Source organism: Struthio camelus, chromosome 1, assembly GCF_040807025.1.
Source record: "Struthio camelus isolate bStrCam1 chromosome 1, bStrCam1.hap1, whole genome shotgun sequence".
Classification (NCBI taxonomy): domain Eukaryota; kingdom Metazoa; phylum Chordata; class Aves; order Struthioniformes; family Struthionidae; genus Struthio; species Struthio camelus.
In genome coordinates this window covers 201,792,451-201,815,234 of record NC_090942.1, presented here as the reverse complement: position 1 = coordinate 201,815,234, position 22,784 = coordinate 201,792,451, and the positions used below count along the sequence as shown (strand labels likewise).

The window sequence follows — 22,784 nt, the reverse complement described above, 5'->3', positions numbered from 1 at the left end:
TAAAAGGTTGCTTGTTTCTTCTCCAAACTTCTGTTGCATTTATAGTGCTCCAACCCTTGGCAATCTATTCTTTGAGGAATTTCTAGTCAGATTGTATCACAATTTTAACTTAAATATTTAAAAAAAAAAAAAAGTATATGAATAAATTGTAGCATTGTAGCTGTGTGTGTTGTTTTTTTTTTAACAGAACCTTATCTTTTTGTTAATTTTCCTTACTTATTTAGGAGCTGAAGAATGCAGAAATAGCACTAAGAACACAGAAAACTCCTCCTGGTCTTCAGCATGAAAATACAGCCCCAGCAGAGTAAGTTACTCTTATAAATAAGAGTAGTCATTAATGTAATTTTGTAAGTTGACTTTTTTCTGCTTTTTGTGAAATGTGTACTGAATGCTCATGGAAACTATATTTTTATTTCTATGCTTAGTTTATCTTAGCCTTTCAGTACTCCACCATAGACATGAGAAATACAATCCTTGCTCTCTTTCCGTTAACAGAAGTGTCATAAAATATACCTGCTGCAAGTAATGGAAGGAAGGTTAATAGCTATTGCAGATTTGAGAATAAAAATAGATGTCAAATTAGCAAAGTTTAATCATGTAATCCGATTGTTTTACTCATCTAGCTACTTCAGAATCTTGGTTGAGCAGTTTGAAGTACAGCTGCAACAATACAGGCAACAAATAGAAGAACTGGAAAATCATCTTGCTACTCAAGCAAACAATTCGCACATAACTCCACAAGGTAAATGTTCCAATTTTAATGTTTTTTGCACGAAAACTAAGAAATGTTATACCTATAGGAAAAACTTTGCAATTACTTCTGTCTTTAATTACTGTTAGCATTGCTTATTTAATGCACAGAAATAAGTGTTCAGATAGATATTGTGATTGCTTAATATAAAGATTTGGAGTTTTAGCCTTTAATTCAGAAAGATTCTTGAGCTTTTTAAGATGGTTGCAGTTCCTGAAGTGAAATTTGTAAGCCTGGCTCGTGTTATATAGAAATTTTGCTACCAGAAAGATGTAGATGCCTACGAGTAGAACTCACAAATTCTGAACTGCTGAAAAATAGGAAATACCAAGAAGCATAGTATGTTTTGCACTTGTTTGTTCTGTCTCGCTTTAAGGTCTTATACAAGACTGCGTGAGCTTTCTGTGCGTTTAGCTGACACTCGCATAGAGGCTGGGAGTAGGAATTTAGGGCTCCTAGGGGGCAGGAGGTACCTCTGAGACTTGATTTGCCAAATTTGAACTCAAGTTTTAGGCTCTCTTCTAGCAGTCTCTCTGCATTCCATCTATGTTGCGCTCCTTAATGTTCCTGATGAGCTCATATACATCAGAGCAAGCTTCCTACTCTTCATTCATTGACTCAGCTCAAGATTGCTTGGTCTATTGATTATGTTGAGTTTCTAAACTTTTTTTTTCTTTTGTCTTTATTTAGTTTTCTGCCTTACATACGTAAGACATAAGGGACTCCTATGGCATGCATTACATAGTTAACATAACAGTGAGAATCTTCTGGATTTATTTTTTTTGTTCTGTTCTGTCTTTTTCCTACCTTCCTTCCTACTCTCCTTCGTTCTCACATCCCCTTCCACTAATACAACTTAATCTGCTGTTTTAAGATGAGGTGCAACAGAAGTGCTTATCCATGGAAGATATCAAAGTGTCTTCACTGCTGTAGATCAGTTTGGTTTCCCTGTGAAAGTGCTATCTGCGAGTTTTTCATTTTCAGGAATACGAGACGAAGATCTGGTTATACTCTGAGAAGTAAACTTACACAGTTGGTTTGGCTCTGGGATATAATCTTCCATTCAAAAGACTCTTGTCAAAATGGCAAGCACAGGGATGAAAATTGCTTCTTTGAGAAAAGTGTTTCTGTAATGTATCTTCTATAAATCTCTGAGCTGGATGGATGATGCTGACAAAGCCTGAAAGTGAGAGCATTGATGTCTACTGTATTCATCTTCCTTCCTTCAGCATCTAGCTGTTATAAGTCTGGTGTCTGGCATCTTCTTGCTTGACCGGACAAGTACTGGCAACTGCCCTGCCTGTTCCAGTTCAAACTAGGAGCTTGTCTCTGATTTTGAGCTTATTGGCTTTGCCTTCAGCTCTGCCTGATTCTGTTTAGTCTTGCGTGGTGCCATGTCATTCAATCTTGGGAGAATTATTGGACCTCTGAACAGTAGCCTCTGGCTTCCTATTATTCCTGTGATCATAGGAACTCTTATCTTTTTGGCTGTTTTAGGTATGAGTCTATCTGTAAGCAGTGAAATCAAGTGCGTACGTTTTTGTGCCGAACAATACTTCAATATCTTGCCATCACAGGGTGGTACTTTTCTTTGACATATGAGGTGCAGAGTCTAAGAAAATTCTGTAGACCTAGCTTCCGGCAGGGAAGATCTGCTGCACCTTGACTCTCCTTTCCATAAGATTCTGCCTGTTCAGAGTATCAGAGCAATGTCGTCACGGATTTTTCCTTAGGTTTTTCAACTGTGTCTGCTATAATCTAAAGACTCCTTGCGTATGTGGCAAGGTCCAAACTGCTTTACTAGCCTGTTGAGGCTGTGGGCAAAGGCTGTAGCTGGCACTGTTTTGTAGATGTGGCCACTGTCCTTTTATAATACAGGAAGAACTGAGAAATTGTGGCCCAGAGCGTCTTGAGAATTTTCAAGCCTAGTATTCAGTTTTAATAAACTGTTTTCAGACTCTTGGAGCTTGTAGCCAGAGCATTCCTAGATACCACTGGCTCCACATCCCTGCAGATTTCTTCTTTCTCAACTTTTCCTTTTCTAAAAGAAATCCAAAATATAATGGAGATTTCTTTTTTTTTTTTTTTTTAATCAGCAGCTGCCTCTTTTTGCTCAAACCTTTGAGATATTCTCCTTTATTTGTGAGGTTTTGCGTTATGTGGGTGCATTGAAAACACTCCTGTGTCTGTATGGGAAGTAGGATGTCCTACATCTAAGACTTGATTAGGTAACAAAGCTCCCCATTGTGTCATTCTCTGTTTAATGAGCACAATATGTTTGTGCGTAGAGCTAGTGTGAAAGGAGTCCCGTGAGGCTTGTTAATCATATCTTTAAAAAGTAAGTAAAGTTTCCATACTACTGTTATCTCCTTGGCAAAATCAACTGGACACTTAACTATGCATTAACTCAGAAGGGTTGGAAAAGTGTAGACAAATTCAAGAAAACCTGATCTAACAGTATTTATATTATAACCAACAAGGTAAAATGCTCCTGTGTAATGAAAATTTGGATAAAATTAAGTTAAATTTCTTTTAGTTTTGCTAAATGACAGAATCATGGGGGGAAAAATGGTCATATATGTTTTTTTTTTTTTTTTTTTTAAAAAAAGGGGGGTGGGGGAGGAGTGAGGAACAGTACTTTACAAAACAAGTTTGAAGCCCTCAGAAATAGCATTGAAAAAAGTGGTCTTGAACTGCTGCAAAACTGATCTTGTGTTGCCCAATTACTCTCATATTCTGGATTTTTCATAGACATTCATTTTTCTCATGAATTTTTTTCAGTGCTTTCTGTTGTATGAGTTTGTGGGTTCTATCAAACTTTTTTCATCTTATTACAGTATAAATACTGAGGGGGTGGGGGGTAGTTTTATGTTTTGTTTTTCCCCTGGGAGGAAGATTGTTATTTACCAATATTTTACATGCTTCTTACAGATTTGTCTATGGCTATGCAGAAAATCTATCAAACGTTTGTAGCTTTAGCTGCACAACTTCAATCAATACATGAAAATGTAAAGGTATGTTGTCTTGATGTGTTCCTGTGTATTTAGTGAAAGAACTACAAAACAGCATTTGTTGGGAAAAAATAATATATATCTTCAAGGGTTCTTTTTATTTTGTGAAGCTGTTGCTTTTAAACAGTCTCAAGCAACTGTCCCAGAGAAGTGCTCTGATAAACTTACTTTTGTTCAGCTGAAGTAGTCTAATTTGAATTCTTTACTTACAGTGATGGTGGCAACAGTGACCATAGCCATTAAGGTTGCATAATGTTTTTTCATTTACCTCTTTTCCTTTTTAATTTCTATCTTTGAGCTGATGCTTGTATGCTTTGTTCTTTGCCTGAATTGTCTTGTGATTTCAAGCAAAGATGATCTAAATCTGCTCTTACTCAAATAGGTAGCAGAAAAAAGTAGATAGTAGTATATAAGACTTCTAACATAATACAATTTTCACCAAAATTCTTTGCTCTGACTTAATTTTTTCACCCCAATTTTCATGGAAAGTCATAAGTATACAAAAAGTGACTATTAAAAAATGCTAATATAGCAAAGCTTCAGAGGAGCCGGGTTCAACCTGTATTTCCATCCTGAACTGTATGGAATGGAGCAGAACTTCTGTCTCTAGCTTAAACTTCTCGTTCCACTTCTGGACGTACTGGAGAAATACATTCTGCAAACCTTTCTTCCTACAAGATCTTTCTTAGGATTAGTACCCTTCTTGCTAAGGAGGTGGCTTCGTTTATGGGAAGAGCTCTGGTAAAACTTCTGTTTGTTTCTCTTCTGAAGATTCTTCTTTACAGTAGTGCCAGTTTCTCTAGAGATCTGGAACTTTATTTTTCCTGGATAAAACTGACGAAAGCTGAGGCTGTTGTAAGAACTAGATTCTTCAGGTTTCATCGCTTCAGTCAGCATGGGTGTTGACTGGATTACGGCTGGAGGGGTTTTGTTTTTGTTTCACTTGTTTTTATTTTCTCCTTCCTCTCTCTTTTGTGGTTGACCTTGTGTTGGCTGACTTTGTATTCATTCATCAGATGTTTGTGCTGCTTTCAGTTAACTCATTTTTGGTATCAGGTATTGAATATATTAGCTCCTCTGAGGTTTCAGCAGAATGAGGCAGAAAGGATGTGTTTTGGGCTCTTCCCTCTTGAGATCAGAGTGTAGTACTGACTAACTTGTGCTCTGTGGTGATACTTTTTTTGCTGTTCTTCAGTGTGAAGAGCTGGCTTAGGAGGCAGACACGAGTCGTATCATCTTTGGTACCTTGTCGACATGACTGAACAGGAAAGCTTAAATATTCTATTGCTTGAAACTAGGAGTTAGCTTTTGGGGAACGGTGTCAGTTTTTTGGGAGAGGTTTTTAGGTGAATTTTTTGTTTTTGAGACTTAATCCAGGGAGCATGAAGGCTGGTATTTTGGAAGGTATGATTACAGCTAAAGTACTAAAAATTTAGAAGGAAATTAATGTACTCTTTAAGTGGATCTGCATTTTGTTTATCAACTGTTAAATGCTAGGAGAGAAGAGCAGTTTTGAACCTGCTGTATCTAACTTTTTCCGATGACTGTGATATGACTTATGAAGCCAGAGCTGGTGACTCTCGAATATTCCTCTCTCTGAATTAGGCTTTCTCGTTTGCACATACAGTTTGATTCAAATATCTGAAGTTACAGAAAATATAGGCTGAGATGTCTTAATGCTAGTTGTTAGCTGGGTTAGTTTATAAATGTGTTTGTATCACATATGACTGTAAAGATACATTCAGTATGCAAGTTCAGTGGAGAATGAAGTGTGCTTGGGCACAATTCTGATACAAAATTTTATTAAATCATTCTGTGTAAATTAGCCTTAAGAACTGCTGTCTAAAGTCTTATGACATTTCTGTGAGCTCCTATAGCAATCAGTATGGCATTGCATTAAACCTCATCCAAGTTGTAGGAATGTCTTTACTGTCCAGAGACAGCACTCCTGATACAATACTGGAATCGTTCTTTCTGATGCATCTTTCCGATGCAGGCTTATAGCCCTTCAGAATTTTTGAACAGGAAATTAGAGTGTTCATCTTCTCAGAAACAAGTGTCGTCTTAGCCTGGAACACAAGAAATAGTGTTTTCTCCATAAATTAAATCTTTTGGGTTTTTCTGCTTTCTAAACAAATATGTTGCATGTAAAGGTCCCCTGTTAGAAGATGGAAGTCATTCTGTCGATTCTTCAAATGAAGACATTTATTTCTTGTGTGTTATCTAAGATATCCATAATTCTTTTATCTTTGAGGGAAGTGGAAAAGAATCGTGATGAAAAGGCCAAGCCAGCTGCCGCCACAAAGGGGCGGAGGTGGGAAGGGGAAGTAAGTGAAAGGGATCAGATTTATGTTACTTGATAGTGGTACTAAAAAAGAAACGCAAAAGAGAAAAGAAGGAGCGAAACAGATAAAGGATGAGGAATAAAAGAAGGCTATATGCAGAAGTGGCAGCATGAAGAGTGTATTCCCAGCTGATGAAATCTTAGCTTATGTAATAAGCTAGTTATGTGACTATATTTCGCTTCTTAGCTGCTCCACTGACAAAAGTGGATTTGTGCTGATTTACACCGCCTTTGACAAATTTTGATATCTTTTTGGCATCTTGCTATTAAGTTTGATCACATTGTAGAATTTAAATAAAGAACCTCTTTTGACCGTAGATGGTGCAAAACGGTTCTCTCCAGCTCATTACATGAGTAGTTTCTTGGAGGATTTCTAAGGAAATGTTATAAATAACCTGGTGTGTCTTTCTGCTTACTAAGTGAAGGCTTTATGTCAAATACACTGGACTAAAATGTCTTCCCCCTCCTGCCCCAGATGCTCAAAGACCAATACCTGGGCTACAGGAAAACCTTTCTGGGAGATGCCGTGGATGTGTTTGAGGCAAGACGAACAGAAGCTAAGAAGTGGCAGAGCGCACCACGTGCTACCAGTGGACCGATCCCTTTCAGCAACATACCAAATGCAGCAGCCGTTGCGATGGCTGCAACACTTACTCAGCAGCAGCAGCCTGCTACAGGTCTGAGTGCATTCAAGTTATAGATTATTAGCGTTAAAACAATAGTAAATTTGTGTAAAATTTTCTATGAAGTCTTCCTTTGTGTTAGCCTAAAAATTTAAACATTGTGATGAGCGAAGTTATTGATACATAGCCAATAGAAAAAGGCAGGGTAGACTTAGCAATAATTATACAACAGATATTTAATCTTGTGAATTTACTTGTATTAGTGATATTTACTGTATTGTTCTAATTTACCCCTTGGAATGTGAGTCTTCACTCTTAAGTAACATCTCTGAATATACATAGTATAGCCTCTTTCCAAAATTGTCCGGTTATAGTAAATTATTTTCAAATCAGTGAGAAGAGAATATCTAAATGCATATTACCTTTTTATTATGTAAAATGAATGATGCATTTTTATACAGCACTTTGGAATTGTAAAATGAAAAATGCTCTAGAACAGGAAAGATAGTGGAGCGATAGCTGTAGAATAGGAAGATGGATGCCTGGCTGCTTATTTTATAGCTAACCCCTTTGGCAGGGTGATGTTGGAGCAGTCTGTTGCTCGCCATTCTGCTGTTACAAATAAATACTAGCAGAGAAAGTAGAGTGGATGGGTGATTCTGTGTGTTCACGTGTGTATAAGAGAAAGACCAAACAAGTACATGACTCACTGCTAATCAAAGACGATATGTGTGGCTAAGGAAATAACATAAGGCACCTTAGTTGACGTTGTTATACTAACCAGTGCTTTTCAGAGGTGAATTCCTGAAGTTAAAGAGTTGAACTGATGTCTAATCACTTAGCAGAAACAATGGCCTCCATTTAATTTTATGTCTGTGTCAGTAAATTATGAAAACCTTAGTTAATAGGTGCGCTGAAAGTCATCTTAGCACCCCTTCCCTCACGTATTTTATAACAGTTGTTATATATTGAATGGTTTTAATTAGAGAGCTATTCAGCAAGCACCTTAAGTGTTTGACAAACTATTAGGCATTACTTGCCTTCTCTGTAAAATGAAAATATAATGTACTTCCAGCCCTGGCCCTTACAAACAGCAAGAAGATCAGTCAAAAGACAAATGTGAGGCCAAAATATTCTGAGCACAACAAAGGAAGTTATGAAATAGTGCTCCTTAGAAGTAGTCCTTTAATCTTCTTGTTGTGCTACTATCATAATCTTTGGAAATTCTGTTGAAGTGGCAGATACGAAAGAGTCTATTTTTAAACAGAAAACGCTATGAAGTAATGTTATGTCACACTTCTGGTTTTTAATATAGAGAGGTGTTTGTCTTGTGCACCTAATGTTGCCAAAATATTTCCCCCTCTATTCATCTTTCTCCTTGTCTCTTGTTTCTTAAAATCTCCTCAGTCGTTACAGGATTAACTGTGCATGAAAGTCATATACTTAAGATGTCACATTCAAAGTTTTTACCTGCATTTTTATGACTTGTGGTGAGGGATTCAAACTTCCTTCTCCTGGTCCCGATTCAAGAGAACTGCTAGTAACTGCAGTAAACTTGCACCAACTATGACATGACTTTATGAATGTCCTCTTAGAGGTAGGAGGGGGAAAAAAAATGCAGACTTGCCCTGTGCCAACACATATGAGGTAAGGTGACTTTATAGCTTCAGGTATTTTGTAACATTTTGTAATCAAAGGAGCATCTATGTGTTTTGTGAAGTATCTCAAAAGCCAAAAATGTGCCAACTACAAGAGATCATGGTTGCAGGTAGAATAAAGCTATTAACTTCTCACGCATGCCAAGAAAAGTAGATGACAGCTTGAATTTACTGCTAATTCAGCTGGAGTATTGTCACTCCATGAAACTTTTCCTTGTTAAGCTGGCAATAAGAAACAGGTTGACACTTTGAGTGGCACTTCAGAATATTTACAACTCTTTAAAAATAAATAAATAGGATTAGATGGAGCTTGAAGTCATCTTATCTGTTCCTTCACCTCAAAAGCAGCGTCAGTCAGGCTGTTGCCAAGAGATCTTTGTTCTGTCTTAAACACTTGCTATGAAGGAGAATTCCACAGCTTCCCTAAACCATTCTCAGTTTTTGACTTTTTTTTTTCCCCCTCAATGCTTTACCTGAAACTTCTTAGCTTCAGTTTAAGGCCACTACTTTTTGTCTTATTCTCAGTGGAAAAGAAGAAGGATCTTTTCCTTCAGTTTTGCAGGTATCTTTAATTTTAAGACTGTCTTCTCTTAATTTTTTATTCCTTGTCTGAGGAAAAAATTTTCAGATGTCTACCTGGTGCAGAAAAACCCTACAAATACTTGCATTTTTTTAACTTTATATTATTGCTAATTTTTATAAGCCTATCCACCAGTAAAAGTTAAAATCATGCATATTTCTTTACAAGTTCTAGATCATGAAGAGTGGGATGTAGAAGGGATGATAGAACGTTTTGAGAAGAAAGATTTTGAAGTGAGGAGGTGTATGTATTGGGGGTGGGGTGTGTGTAATACCTGACCTCCTGTTGCTGTTCTTGAAGATAAGAATAAAACAAAAAAAAATTAATCTGGGCTTTAAAGTTTTTGATTAAAATGTAATATATGGTACTCTAATATTGGGGGATCAGGATGGTTATGTCTTTTTTCTTAATAATTGATGTTTACATGGTTAAGTCTATTTCATAAGGTTGACTTTGAGTTAATGAGTTACTGTTATTTCTCTGGAAAAAACAGATCATAACTTGTGAACATGAATTTTAAAATAAATTTGAAAGGTTTATTAACTGCATCTAAACTGTGGGATGCCGGCAGGTTTCCCACTTCGTGGGGGTAGGTATGCACCCATCTATGTTCTATCTGTATGCCTAGACATGACTCAGGGGCACGCCATCTCCTTTTTTCCCTTCCACATCTGGCTCCCACTGGGACGATGCCAGTGGATCCTGGCTGTATGGAAGGAAGGGAGCAGAGGTGCGCTCTACTGGTCCCCTGGGGTAGATAACCAGGAGACCAGAACTGTGGCAGGCACAGTGGAGCACAATTTCTATGCCATTTAATAGAAGCTAGAGTTATTAAAATAATGCTTAAGTCTGCACTCAACTTTTCTCCCCAAACTTCGCACTTTTTGCCCTGAGTGCAGCTTTCAGTAGCAGTGGTGGCCATGCTTTTGTGCACTAGTAGCTAGAATTTTAACCACTGCCTCACCTGCACCTTCCCTGAGCAGTCCTTTAACAGCATGGAAGTTAATATGGTAGTGGCCAGTCTACCTACGTTATTTCCATTGATGGTACTAAAGTGAAAGATTTTAAGGGAAATTAAAGCCTAGTGAATGAAGAGCTGTAAATGCACAACTTTGAAACTGATGTAGTGTTTTTCTGGTCAGACTTACCTGTCTTAGGTTAGCTTGGAGAAAAGCATTTCTTTTCTTCCTTATATATATATAGAAGTTACTCTCTCCTTAACTGGTCAAGTATAGAGTGAGTCAAAACATTATGAAGAGACTAGCATGTTGTTTTAACTTGACTCAAGGAGATTGAAGTGGTAATGGAAAGTGATACTGAAATCTTTACAGCACTTAATTTTTTTTTTATTGTGTAATATTATCTTAGCCTTGATCACATTTTATCAATGTATTGCTTTGCCAGAATCAAATCTGGGTTGTGACACTCAAATTTGTTCACCATTAGGACGAGTTGCAACTTTTAAAAATTGCAGAACGTTGCTTTGGTGGGAAATCTTGCTGGCCTAACTAGACTCTTGGTAGTAGGTCCTATTCACCGACCTGAAATGCTCTATAGGGCAAACATAGCAAGTTTAAAAACGTTAAAACATGTAAGGAATTTGTCTTGTACCTATAAAAGCCAGAAGTGTCAATTTTTGCTATTACTTTTGGCATGGAAGAATCTTTATTACTAGTTTTTTGCTATTGAAAGTTGCAAGGATTATAATAGTGATGATGCCTTCAGGACTTGGTACAAAATCAACAAATATCGCCTGGTTAACCTAAGATATGAGATCCTGTTTTATATAACCCAAGGCCTTTTAGAATAAGGTTTTTTCTTCTACTGGATCTAAAAAGCGGGTTGCATTTGAAGACAAGTTTGGAGGACTGTAGAGTCTTTGTTCTGTTTTAAAGTCTTCTACTAACAGTGCCTCCTACTGAAATAAGGAACCTGTGCTCTTTTAATTGAGAAAGAACTGGATATGTTTTGGGTTCTTTTTTCAGTTTGTTAGATGGCTAGCTGACTTGTGTAGGATTTTTTTTGTTTCTTTTTGTTGTTTAACAGTGTTTTTATTTTTAAAGAGCTGCTAGGTAGATGTGTCAGTATTTAAACTGGATGTAAACAAGTTTAATTTTAGATCTATGTGAAAACTTGTAATTAAAACATCTGATATACTTTTGAAAAATTAGCTTGAATTTCACAACTATTTCTTGCTAAGCAGAGCCTGAAAGCCAACAGCTCTAGTTGTCCTTAAAATTTAGTTTAACACTACTTTGAGTATACAGATGTCATTCATCTTGGATCACGTAAGAATATTGTGTTCCTTGCAAAAATGTTCAATGTACAGTGCCTTTCACTTGATTCAAAATGATTTTCCATTTAAAGTTTCAAAAACTGAATTGATTTTAAAAAGTTTAAGATATTTGCACTTTGATACTGTAGGCAAAAATGAGTTACAGGCAACTATGTAGGAATTTCATTTGAAAAATAAGCTCAAATGTGATGATGGATTGGGAAAAAGGCTGGACTCATTTGAGCTTTATAATATTTGCATAAATGATTGCTTTCGCAAGTGTAGTACACAGGTATCTGATAGTCAGAGAAGGCTGTCTTAAGGAAAGATGGGAACGTCTGTGGATTAAGAGTTTGGTACTGTATTTTATCTTTAATGATTAAACTTTTTAACTAGTGCACTGATAACTGTGCTTGAAAAATAGGAATATAATATTGTACTGTGAAGACTGTCAAAATAGTTTAATAAATTATTTATCAGAATTAATTATTTTAAAATATGTTAGTAATGGGCTAGCAAGTTGATTCTTCATCCCCCGAGGAGAAAAAAAAGAAACTAAGGCTGTAAATTTTATCTTGGCAGACTGAAAATGGTTTTTGACAGTCCTGCATCTTAGTGTGAATATGCAGGGGAAACTACCGTCAATTTTAGTGATGGGACAGACTTCTGAATCTGAAACTTTGAATGTATCTAATTCATTAAGGTACACAGAACTGTGCCTTTTGTAAATGTTTATTTAAACAGGTGATTTGACTAGTTTACCTTCTTGAATGGTGTAATGTAGCAGAGCTTAAGAGAACTAAATTATCACTTGTGTGGAAAAAAAAAATGAATTGTCATGTTACTGTGTAATTGACTTGCTTAAAAATGAACAATAAATTTAATAAAATAAAGTCATTGTCTTGTTTTTTATCTGCTTAGTGTTCTGTTTAAATTTGGATGCAATATTTGAGTAGCTGTGAAGGTTCCTATTTATTAAATTAACTTTTGGTAACATAATTTTAATTACATTAGTGTCAATTCTTATGTTTTTAATTTAATGAAATCAGAGAAGGGATAATCTTTAATACAGGTGGCAAAATATTGTTACCTGTAAGTTCTGTTAAAGTTTTGATTAATGATTAATACATGAAAGTTTAAGGTGAGACCAGTTAACTTTTAATAATACTATATAATGCTATTGTCATGTTCTTAGCTATTAAGATGGATGATTTATTTAGATATCTCAGATGGATGTAGAGGCAGACAGTTAAGTGAGGAATTTTGAGGAGATAAAGTTTGAACTTGATGGGATTTGTTGAAAGCAATGATGTTCACGTGATCAAACGGTTGAATAAATAAATAAAGGACCTCTTTACTATGAAAGAGTAAGGCAAGTTTGTTCTCGTTTTTTTTTTTTTTTTTTTTTATACCAGGGCCACAGCCATCTCTGGGAGTTAGTTTTGGAACGCCATTCGGCTCAGGTATTGGCACTGGCTTGCAATCAAGTGGCTTAGGTTCTTCAAGCCTTGGAGGTACACTTTAACTTTTCTAATGTTTCGTTGAATTACTGTACCGCACATCTGAATCTCTTGCAAACCTTAAGCTTCTCTAAGAGGATGATCTGTTTCAGTGATAGACCTGCAGTGTGACAATAGGTACTTTCCAAACTTCTTCATGCCTTGCAGAGAGCGTTACTAGGTTTGATAATGTTGTCCTGAAGACCCAGGATGAAGTAATCGCATAGGGGCGTCCCTAAAGCTAGGAGAAGTGCGTCAAGTACATCTCTTTGTAACTCGAATTCATTTGCAATGTATTTGAAAGTTAGGCACCTGAGACGCTGGAACATGCTATGGCTAACCTATAGACGTTTTTCACCTGTATGTACAACTGTCAACCCCTTTCTGCTTGTCTTAAGACAAGACAAAGTGCTAGGAAACAGCTATAATTCCAGGATCCTGCTTCCATAAACATATTTGCTCTAGCTGTCTGTCTGTCTCTTAGTGTTGAGGTGGGGAAAAAAATAATCCCTTTCTCAAGCTGTAAAGCAGTGCAACATGCAAGGGGAAAATATTTCCTTATCAAAATGTGGATCTATAGTGCAAGGAGGGAGAGGGTGTATACTAAAAGTGCACATGACCATGAAAGAGTAGGTAGCGGTCTCATGTTTATAAGTAAAACTCATGTAGGCCTTTTCATTTGAATGCAATGATAAGTGCAAGTCAGAAGACACTTGTGTTCTCTAAAGCTTTTGTGAGACCTGCAGAGAAAATTATTACTTCTGTTGAGTATAACCATAATGGATTGTGCTTGAATTTTTTATCTAACCCTATTCTCTCTGCAGCCCCACTGCCCATCCCTCCATTTATGAGCAAAATTTGGGAATCACTGTCATAAAATATTTCAAATAATTAAGTCATTCTAATAGCCAGTAATGTTTATCTCCTGCAGTATATAATACTTAAAGGTTATACCTGTTTTACCTTAACACAATCATCTTGAAATTATTTTTAAATCTAGTAATGTATTTTCTCAGACTGTAAACTTTTTCGGATAAAGGAACGCATATTCTCATCTAAAACAAGAAAAATTGCAAAGAACAGTGGGCTGAAGGAAAATATTTCTAAATATCAGATCATGCCCACAATGTTTTAGATGCCTTAAACATAGAAGACAGTTGCTTTTTCGACCCAAGAGCTTATAGGCTATAAGTTGTCTGTATATGTCCACACATCTTCCCAATATAAATCCAAGAACATTTTATTTTAAACAGATGGATATTGGCATCTAACAGTGTCTTAGAGGCCTAACTTTTATTCTTTCTTTACTTCTGCTTAGGAAGGTACTTTCTCCTATATTAATTTGTAGAAAAAATCTGGTCTCTTGACAAATCAAGAAGACTAATCTGAAGGAAGGAAGTAGTAGTAGAATAAAGAAAGATAGTAGAATACAGGAATACATGCAAAATACTCTGCAATGGTGTTCTTGGTAACAGATGAGCAGAGTGTATACTTCAGGCATTCATAAAAATATTTTTAATGGAAAAAACCTAATAGTGGTTTTTAATATATACTCTCAAAACTACACTTGAACTGGGAAAGCTTGCTCTTTTTTCATAATACATCTTTTGTGAACTGGCAGTGATAAGTACTTAAGTGCAAAAGCCTATTTATAAGATGTGCAGCGCATAGATTCTGTGCTTTGTGAAATATTTGCTGATACAAATACTTGCATGACCATTAGTAATTCATTTCAAGTTAGATGGGACAAAAAAGAAGTGTGACACTTAAGCTGTCTTGCGTTCAACTGATACTTGCCATAATACACACTTGGAACTCTTATTTGGTTAAAAAGTACAGGAGACTATGGAGTGCTCATTCAGACAATATGTCCAACTATTATTAGTTTTAAAATGTAAAACATTTCTTTAAAAGAATGGTAAGGGCTCCACTTAAAATACAAGTATTTTTCTTGACAGTTAAAATGGGGGCATAATTTCCTCAAATACTAAGACTGTTCTCACTTGGCTATTTCATCAAGTAGTTATCAAAAATTACAGAATATATTTCTTTCCTTTCCTTTTGTCTCAAGCTGCAAATATCAACTCACTTCTCCTGTGTTTTGAGGTCATTTCATATTAATAACAATATTTATATTTCAAAATTGTAAATATGTCAACTACAGAATGAAGAGAACTAGTTTTATTAAAAATAATATAATGATGGCAGATCATTTTTGTGATCGTTTTCCATTAAATACCACAAAATTCTATTTCCAAACCTATTTCATGATCTCTTAAATTGGATAAAACTGATCCCCAATAAAATAAAGCCGGATTTAAACTCAAAACGTTTACTCTGCTTTAAGCATAGAGGATTTTTCTCTTAGTTGTGGGTGAAGATTGTGGCTTTCTGTAATGTAATCCATATAACTCTTGTCAGAATTTTCTTAGTTTTGGCCCATGTAGTACATCACTTAATCTGCCAGTTTAATAACACTTGAATGGCAATATTGTAATCTCAGACATTTCACTTCGCCTCTGATCATTTACAGCATGTTCTTTTACTCAGTTACGATTTTTGACCTGAGTAGTTCAAGACTCTCAAATGCTTTCCTATTTGCACTTTGCTGTTTTCGCATGGAAGGTGGTGCTCCACTGAGAATAAAATATTCCTGGGAATATTTTGTCTACCAAATAATGCTTAGGATTATTTGCTTTTAGAATGCGTATCCAAAACTTGTGTCTTTAATTGCAGTGTCTGTTATGTTTTCTCTTGTATGTCCTTGCTATTATCCTACTAGGATTTGGAAGTAGCTCTGCCTTTGGAAGTAGCGCCACAGGTGCATCATCATTTGGATTTGGAACTACAAGTAAACCATCAGGAAGTCTAAGTGCAGGTTGGTTGGTTTTTTGTGAACTGAAGTTTATCTTAAAGCAAAAGTGCTATAATCAAACTACGACAAGCAGTCTAAGAAAGCTGCTGGAACAAATGTGCTTAAAGTTGCATGTGTGTATAACTATTACAGAGTGTTTGCTTGCTAAATAAGAACTTTCAGAGAAGCTTTTTGAGCTTTCTTTAAAGCATCCACTAATGGTTTTTCACTTGATGTTATCTATCTAACTAGAAGCGATAGCAGGAGGTTTGGATCAGAGTCAGTTTGAGGCGCACAAATGCAGTTACTTCTTAAATGCATAAGAAATACTGTTAGGATGCTATTGAAATTCCTTTTTAAATTTGTGATAAATATACCACTAACTTGATGTCCTGTATTCAAAAGTAAAGGTAAAACTATTCTTTTTAGAAGTTTTGAAGCTTCCCTTAGAGTTGCTTATTTGCTTATCCTGTATATTCTGAGTAGCAAGTTATAAGTATTTTATCTTTGTATATACTCATAATTCACCTGTATCTGTTAAGTATTTTGCAGACATTTCTGTAGCAGTGGAACTACTGATCTCAGTATTCATTTGACTTATCTGTGTTTTACTTAGTTGTTGATGAGAAGATGAAAACATAGATATCGTTGCTCCTTAACTCACCTCTGAAATCTCATAGTCACGTCTGTAGATTACATCTCTATTTACTTTTTAAATGGAAGCTGTTTTTGTCTGGAGTGTGTGTGGTGGTGTGGGTTTTTAATTTTTGTTTTGTTTTTAGCGTATAGTTTCCTACAGTCTGTGTTCAATGGCAGATTGAGAATCTAGTTTTCTGAGATTGGCTTTTAGTAGCATGTTTCTTTTAAAAAAGCAAACCTTTTCTTGGTTGGTTGGTTGAGGTTTTTTGTTTTGTTTAACAGCTATTATTATAACCGTAGTAAGTGGCTGGTATTTATTGTGTAAGTTTGTGGTACGTTATCTTGGACCAATGTCTTGTTAGTTGCCTTTTTCTTTCACGGTTAGCTTTGGGTCATTCTGTCAAATTAGGCCTATAAAGTATCTTAAATGTTATATAATAAAGTGGAAATAACTCACTAGGTTGACTGTATGACACTTATGGATGCATAACGTTCTTGTAAATTCTTGGTAGAACATCTCTGTTTTTGCGATATGCAGATTCTAAGCATCAACCTTCTTTTGCTTAGCTTTTAATATCAGAAGCAAGTAAAAACTTGCACCACTTAGCATTTTTATTTTGTAGCATCTTTTTCCTGAGCCTCTAAAGTATCTAATATTTCTTATAATTAACAGCATTGTAATTCAGCAGCTTGGAATTCTGTAAACTGTATAACTTGGTGATTTTATCATTTTTAAAAATACTATAATTGTAAAATTAGCTGTATGAATCAGTTGTCCATTGTTAATGAAGTGTCAAAGCAAAGTAAATAGCGAGTCTGTCTTAGCTGTGTTGGCAGTGTGCAGAGATAATTTAGATGTCATTTCACTGTATTCCTCAAACCAGGCTTTGATGGCAGTGCCCCATCCCTCTTTAGCAGTGAGGGAGTTGCACCTAGTAAAATGAAGATTGTTTTTGTTATCTCACGACCCTCAGCTACAGAAGGTGGTAACTAGGAATATAAAATACTAAATGTAATTCCTGTCATTTTGCATTTACAAAATATGAGTGTTCACAAAAATCCTGACCCAGAATGCTTAATTTGGGATTATGGAATAGAAATTTCCAGATAAATTTGGTAGTCCAGAAGTAGATTAACTTTTGTGTCTCTGTCCAAGTTTCTATGTTGTGTAGTAATAACAGTTTGACTTTAGTGCAGCAGCAGTCCTTCTGTCCTCTATATTAAGTGGATGAAAGGTAGAGCAACTACAGTCTTCACTTAATTTCTTTGCCACCCACAATTGTGAGATGGAACAAGTGCCTCAGACTTCTTCCTGAAACATGGGAAGAGCTTCCTTCCATCATGGAAAGATGACTTGTAACCTTCAGTCCCGATTAATTTTTACTCTTCTTCATGTGATGGAAACCCAAAAGGCTTGACTGGAGTGGGTGGTTGTAAAGAGCATTATGACACGCAAAGTGATGGAAAAGGCAGGAAAAAAGAAACCACCATAAAACTTATAAGATGTTATTTATATATACATCAAAATATATATAACACCTTAACATTATTTCTATAAATCTCATATAATATATATAAATAATATATTTTGTATAATTATATAAAATTTTGTATGCTTTTTTTTAAATGAAAGCTGAGGCGCTAATCGTGCTTTGAAGATCTGAGTCAGAAATTTGTTTTGGAGACTTTATTAAAGAATAGAATACTCAATACAATGGTATTAGAGAAGATCTTAGAGGGGGAAAAAAGAGAAATTTCTCAAATTTCTAGCATTCTCTAATAGTTTCAACTCTTTATTTTAGTTGGCTATGCATAATTGGTACAAATTCACAAAGCGAAGTAAAATCAATTGATGTTACGGTTGCTGAAAACTGCAGCCAGACTTTGTTCAACTAATTTTGCTTTATAGCTGAAGCAAAGGAAACTTCTCTTTTTGTTTACGTTTGTGGAAAAAGGGGAGGGGACTGATTTACAACAGCGAAAATCACTCACCTATTTATTCAGCTTTCCAAAGCTTTGTTTTCGATGTTGTTTTTTAATTCAAGTCTTAAAAGGTATTTTTTAATACTAAGAACTTGAGATAGAAATTGCTCAGAAATCCTTTTCATTTAAGGTGTGGTGTGTGCCACATACGTTATGAAGATAGGGAAAGGTAGTCCAGTTAATAGGGCACAAATCCGCGAGCTCCATTTCCAGCTTTGCCGTTAAGCTGCTGCAAAGAAAAACGAGCAGACCGTGGGCTATTTATACTTCTGCTTTCCCTCTCACCCTACTTATGCGTTGTGTGTTTAGACTGAGAACTTGAGGAAAGAGTTATGTTTCTATTACAGTAGGGCTTCAGTTTCAGTGGGACCTTTGGGTGCTACTGTCTTAGCAGTGTAATGGTGTAATAGACAACTGTACTCTAGGATGCAGTGATTTTAAATAATTGGGGCAGATTGTTAATGGTATTAATGGCCCATTGTGTTAATGGTGTATATCCAAGTTACCTTAGCAAGTCTAATGCATTAGCAATGTTGACACACTGTGGATCCATTTGAGTATAGAATAGTACAAGTATTGGTAGTAACATTGCCCATGTTCACAACTCTGAGGAAAAACAAATTTGCAGTCATGATAAAACTTCTGTTTTAAAATATTTTTTCCCTCCCTTATAAGGCTTTGGCAGCTCGACTACATCTGGGTTTAACTTCAGCAATCCTGGCATCACAGCATCGGCTGGCCTGACGTTCGGGGTTTCTAATCCTGCGTCTGCAGGCTTTGGGACAGGCGGGCAACTTATTCAGCTGAAGAAACCCCCAGCTGGAAACAAGAGAGGGAAAAGATAGGCCCTCTTTTAGGGAAAGAGAAATGAATCAACTTTGTTCATCTGTAAAGTCTATTTTTCTAGATTTGATGCATTAATTAAATTGCATCCTGTGAGATTTATAAAAAATTTTGCTACTTTTCCCTAGTCAGGAATATTAAATGTAATCATATTGAACAGCTATTTTCCTGTGAATAGATATCTGTTTATGTATTTTTATTTTTGGCCCTAGTTTTAGAAATGTTCTATACTGCATTATTAAAGAATCTTGTAAAACCATCTATTTAACCTAATGCTAGTAGCAGAATATTTTTTGTTAATAAGCTTTATACCATATGAATATATGCATATTTGTTTTTTGTACAGATAAAATATATTCTAGTACAAATACTAGAGTTCATATCTTCTGTTCTTGGATATGGCCTTTAAATCTACTTCAGGGTGTTTTTGTGTATATGGATGTAAATATATACAGTACAGTGCACACATCTGTGTGTATGTATGTGTATATATGTGTAAAATAAACAGATGTGCAAACCTTGCTCATAGACAGGTCTCCTTTTCTTTGTGTGTTCCCTTTCTTCATGTTGTTTTGTGATCCCACATCTTGATGTTCCTACAAGTTTCAAATAGCGGGTCCCAGGCTGTGTTATCACTGCACCTTGTCTTTTTGTTAAGACCTGTTGAAGTACAATGTATACTATGTCATTAACTTTGGTAAATAGTGCTTAGTAGCTTCCCCCTCCCCTCATCAGTTTTTCTTTGCCCGTTTTGCAGCCAGGCACACACATTTCCCAGGTAATGTTCCTAAACTGCTTAATTTTGTTTTTCTTTATCCTGTGCTTAACAGCGGGGCATTGCTGCATTTCAGTTGAAAGCTCAGGATTCCACAAGACCTTTTTGCAAGCAGAGGGCTATCAAGCTTGATGCGCTTTTCTCTGCAGTTGGAGGGAATAGGCTATATACTATTCTAGTGAAAACGTTGGTTAACTGTTAGAGGACGAGAGTTGATTCACTAGCTTCTAGTCAGTGCTCCTAGCATTGACTTAACAGCAGTTGCATATCAGCCCCCAATATGAAGTATAGTACAATAAATTTCTGCTAAAGAATAGAGGAAAATGATGTAATTTGAAGGTTAAGCTATTGTGGCAGTAGAGTATGAATCTTGCATATTACATCTTGGCTTGTTCTGCTGTGTTTTCAGTTCAATGTGCGTTAGAAATAGCTGGAAAACATCTTGGGGAGATGCTGCCTTATGTGAGATAAATAGTGGATGAATTGAGTCTTTGCAAATAAAGATACCGGTTGAAGTGTGGACATGGAATTTTGGAGCTGAGTGCTGCTTTTATATAGAAGATGTTTTTATATGACGTGCATCAAACGAATATTCACAGTCGTTTTCACAGAAGCACCTTTTTTTCTAAAAAATGGTTATAGTGCATAAAATTTTTCTACAACGAGGTCAATTGCTTTCTGCTGTTAAAGTGTTGCTATTACCATTTTGTATGTTCTAAAAGTGATGTCTGCGTTCAGCAATGATTGCCCTTTGACAAATGTGCAGTTTTGCCACTTAATCTGGTAAAAAGTAAGGGAAGCTGAGCACGGAATTCTTCACTTTTGTACGCTTGTATGTTTTTGCATCTTTGTGAACATTCTCTTAGGAAGGAATATAACGTGGGGTTTTTATGACTGAGGCAATTAAAAGCTCACAGTTTATTTTGATTTCGGTTTTCTTTTTTAATTTGCATTGGGCTGCAATCAAGACCCTTACATGTGTATTTCTTAATGCTTTTTTAATAGTATGTTAAACCACTGGACTTTCTTGTAATGTATTAATTTGTGAAACTGATTCTAAATGTGTACTGTTTTTCCACGTGTGCAACTTATCATTGTGCAAACAATAAAACGTTAATGCTGTGATCCTTGTAATACATATTTGCCTATTTGAAAGCTCATTTCCCACTGCTATGATTCTCTTCTGTTATAGCTACCCCAAAATGGAGCCACTGCAAAAACGTGCTGCCTAAAGTGTAAAATTCTTGCTGAAATTAGGGCTTTGATCTCTGGATTGCACGGGGCCGGGGAGGGCAGGAGGAGGAGGAGAATATTGTGGTTTTACCTGTCTCCTCTTATCACTACGCTGCACAAATGTGGATTGTGCTGTAATGTTACAGCAGTAAATAGGGCTTTTGTCCTTTTGTGAGTATTGTGCATCAGAAAGTTAATTTTGAAGCCGTCTGTTACGTCTTGGTACCCCTATTCTGTTTCTTTTCAAATTGAGGCAACAGTTATCTCCTTAGTGTAGCCCCAGTGCAAAGTGATTGTATAGTAGAACAGTGACGTGCTTGGAGTGTACAAACTGAAGTGTTAAAAATAGGTTTTGAAATAACTGATTTACGCCCTCGGAATATCACCTTGTTTAATTTAGCCCTGCTTTACAGGCCTTGTTTCAAATTTTTTTCAAGTTAAGCTATCTAATGTAATTAGACTGCAAAATACAAATACCCTGAGGGAGCAACTTAGCTTCTCACAAGACGTTAGCATTATCCAAAAAGAGGCTGACCTGTATTTAAACACCATGAAATTGAAATCACCTCTGGTTTATTTGCTTGTTTTGTTAGTTTCTTTACCAAGTAAGTGCACTAGAGGAAGATTGAAGTCATGCTTTGTAAAGCAGTGTCATAGGTAGGCAGGGGGCTGTGGATCTCTTATTAGTTAAGACCTTGCTGTACAGCTGTAGAGTAAACTTATTTTATGTGGCCTCTTTCTGTTACCAGAAGTAACGCGCTTCCCCCGCCACCCCCGTCCCGTGTCTGACTATAAGATATATAGCAAGGAATGATAGAGTTAGGCCCTAGACTGCTTGCTTCATGAAACTCTTACTTCTTGGGCTGGCATCTTAAGACTTTCTTCACCCCCTTCTTTACCTGTTTTCCTGACACTCCCACTCCTTCAGCGGTCGGGGCTCAAGTAAGGGGCAGTTGGACAGTTTTCTGCGTCTTCCTCACTGCAGGGCTTTGAAATCCAAACCCAGCCATGCGCCTTCCACCTGCATAGTCATCTCATGGCTGAGCCGTGACCCTTACTTGCTGTTTTTATGAAGAGGGAAGTTCCAGAATACAGGGTGATGGCTCCCTTCCTCTTCGTCAGCGGTGTTAATTCCTTGTGTTTTTTCTTCTCTTGTGTTAATGGTAGAAATAATCCAGTGTCGATTGTGTCAGCTCTTGCCTGTTTACAGGTTCTAGTACCTGTATGGACTGTCTCAGCAGAAGTTATGAAAGGATCCACCTCTAGGTTTTTAGCAAAGAATTGGGAGCAACTGTTGTGTACAGAAAAATCTGTCGATACTGCAGAACGTCAATCCGTTATGTGCTATACGAGTTTGTTTTCCTAAAACTTGTATTCAGGTTTATAAGAACAAAGAACTGGCTATGCACAAAAGCTGCCAGCAGTGAATTACCCAGCTTTTAGACTTAACTGCTGGGATTGTGCTGTCTAGTTGTTTGCCTTTCCCCTTCTCATGAAGTACATTTTGAACCCATGGCTAATTTCTCCAGACATTGGTGGATGGTTACAGGTATCACAGTAACAGATTTGTACAACTTCTCATTTAAAAAAAAAAAAAAAGTAGCTGGGCTCGGGGAGGGGAGTGAGACCGGGCTGGTGCCTGCAACTCTTCTGGGAGGCAGCACTCGCTTGCTCTTTCCGCACATGCGGAGCATCAGCCCAGCTGCAACCCGCTGT

General features: G+C 36.4%; 1 protein-coding gene across 4 annotated transcripts in view; it reads left to right on the top strand.

The window, feature by feature from the left end:
* Positions 1-20,973, top strand: part of NUP58 (nucleoporin 58) — a 36,142-nt gene extending 15,169 nt beyond the window's left edge. For all 4 annotated transcript variants that reach the window (XM_009686546.2, XM_009686545.2, XM_068930212.1 and 1 more), the window contains exons 10-16: positions 225-304; positions 624-742; positions 3,683-3,765; positions 6,582-6,783; positions 12,658-12,756; positions 15,524-15,619; positions 18,893-20,973. In XM_009686546.2, the coding sequence (XP_009684841.1) occupies positions 225-304; positions 624-742; positions 3,683-3,765; positions 6,582-6,783; positions 12,658-12,756; positions 15,524-15,619; positions 18,893-19,062 (849 nt within the window). In that variant the 3' untranslated portion in view covers positions 19,063-20,973. The remainder of the gene's footprint in view (positions 1-224; positions 305-623; positions 743-3,682; positions 3,766-6,581; positions 6,784-12,657; positions 12,757-15,523; positions 15,620-18,892) is intronic.
* The last annotated feature ends 1,811 nt before the right edge of the window (positions 20,974-22,784 follow it).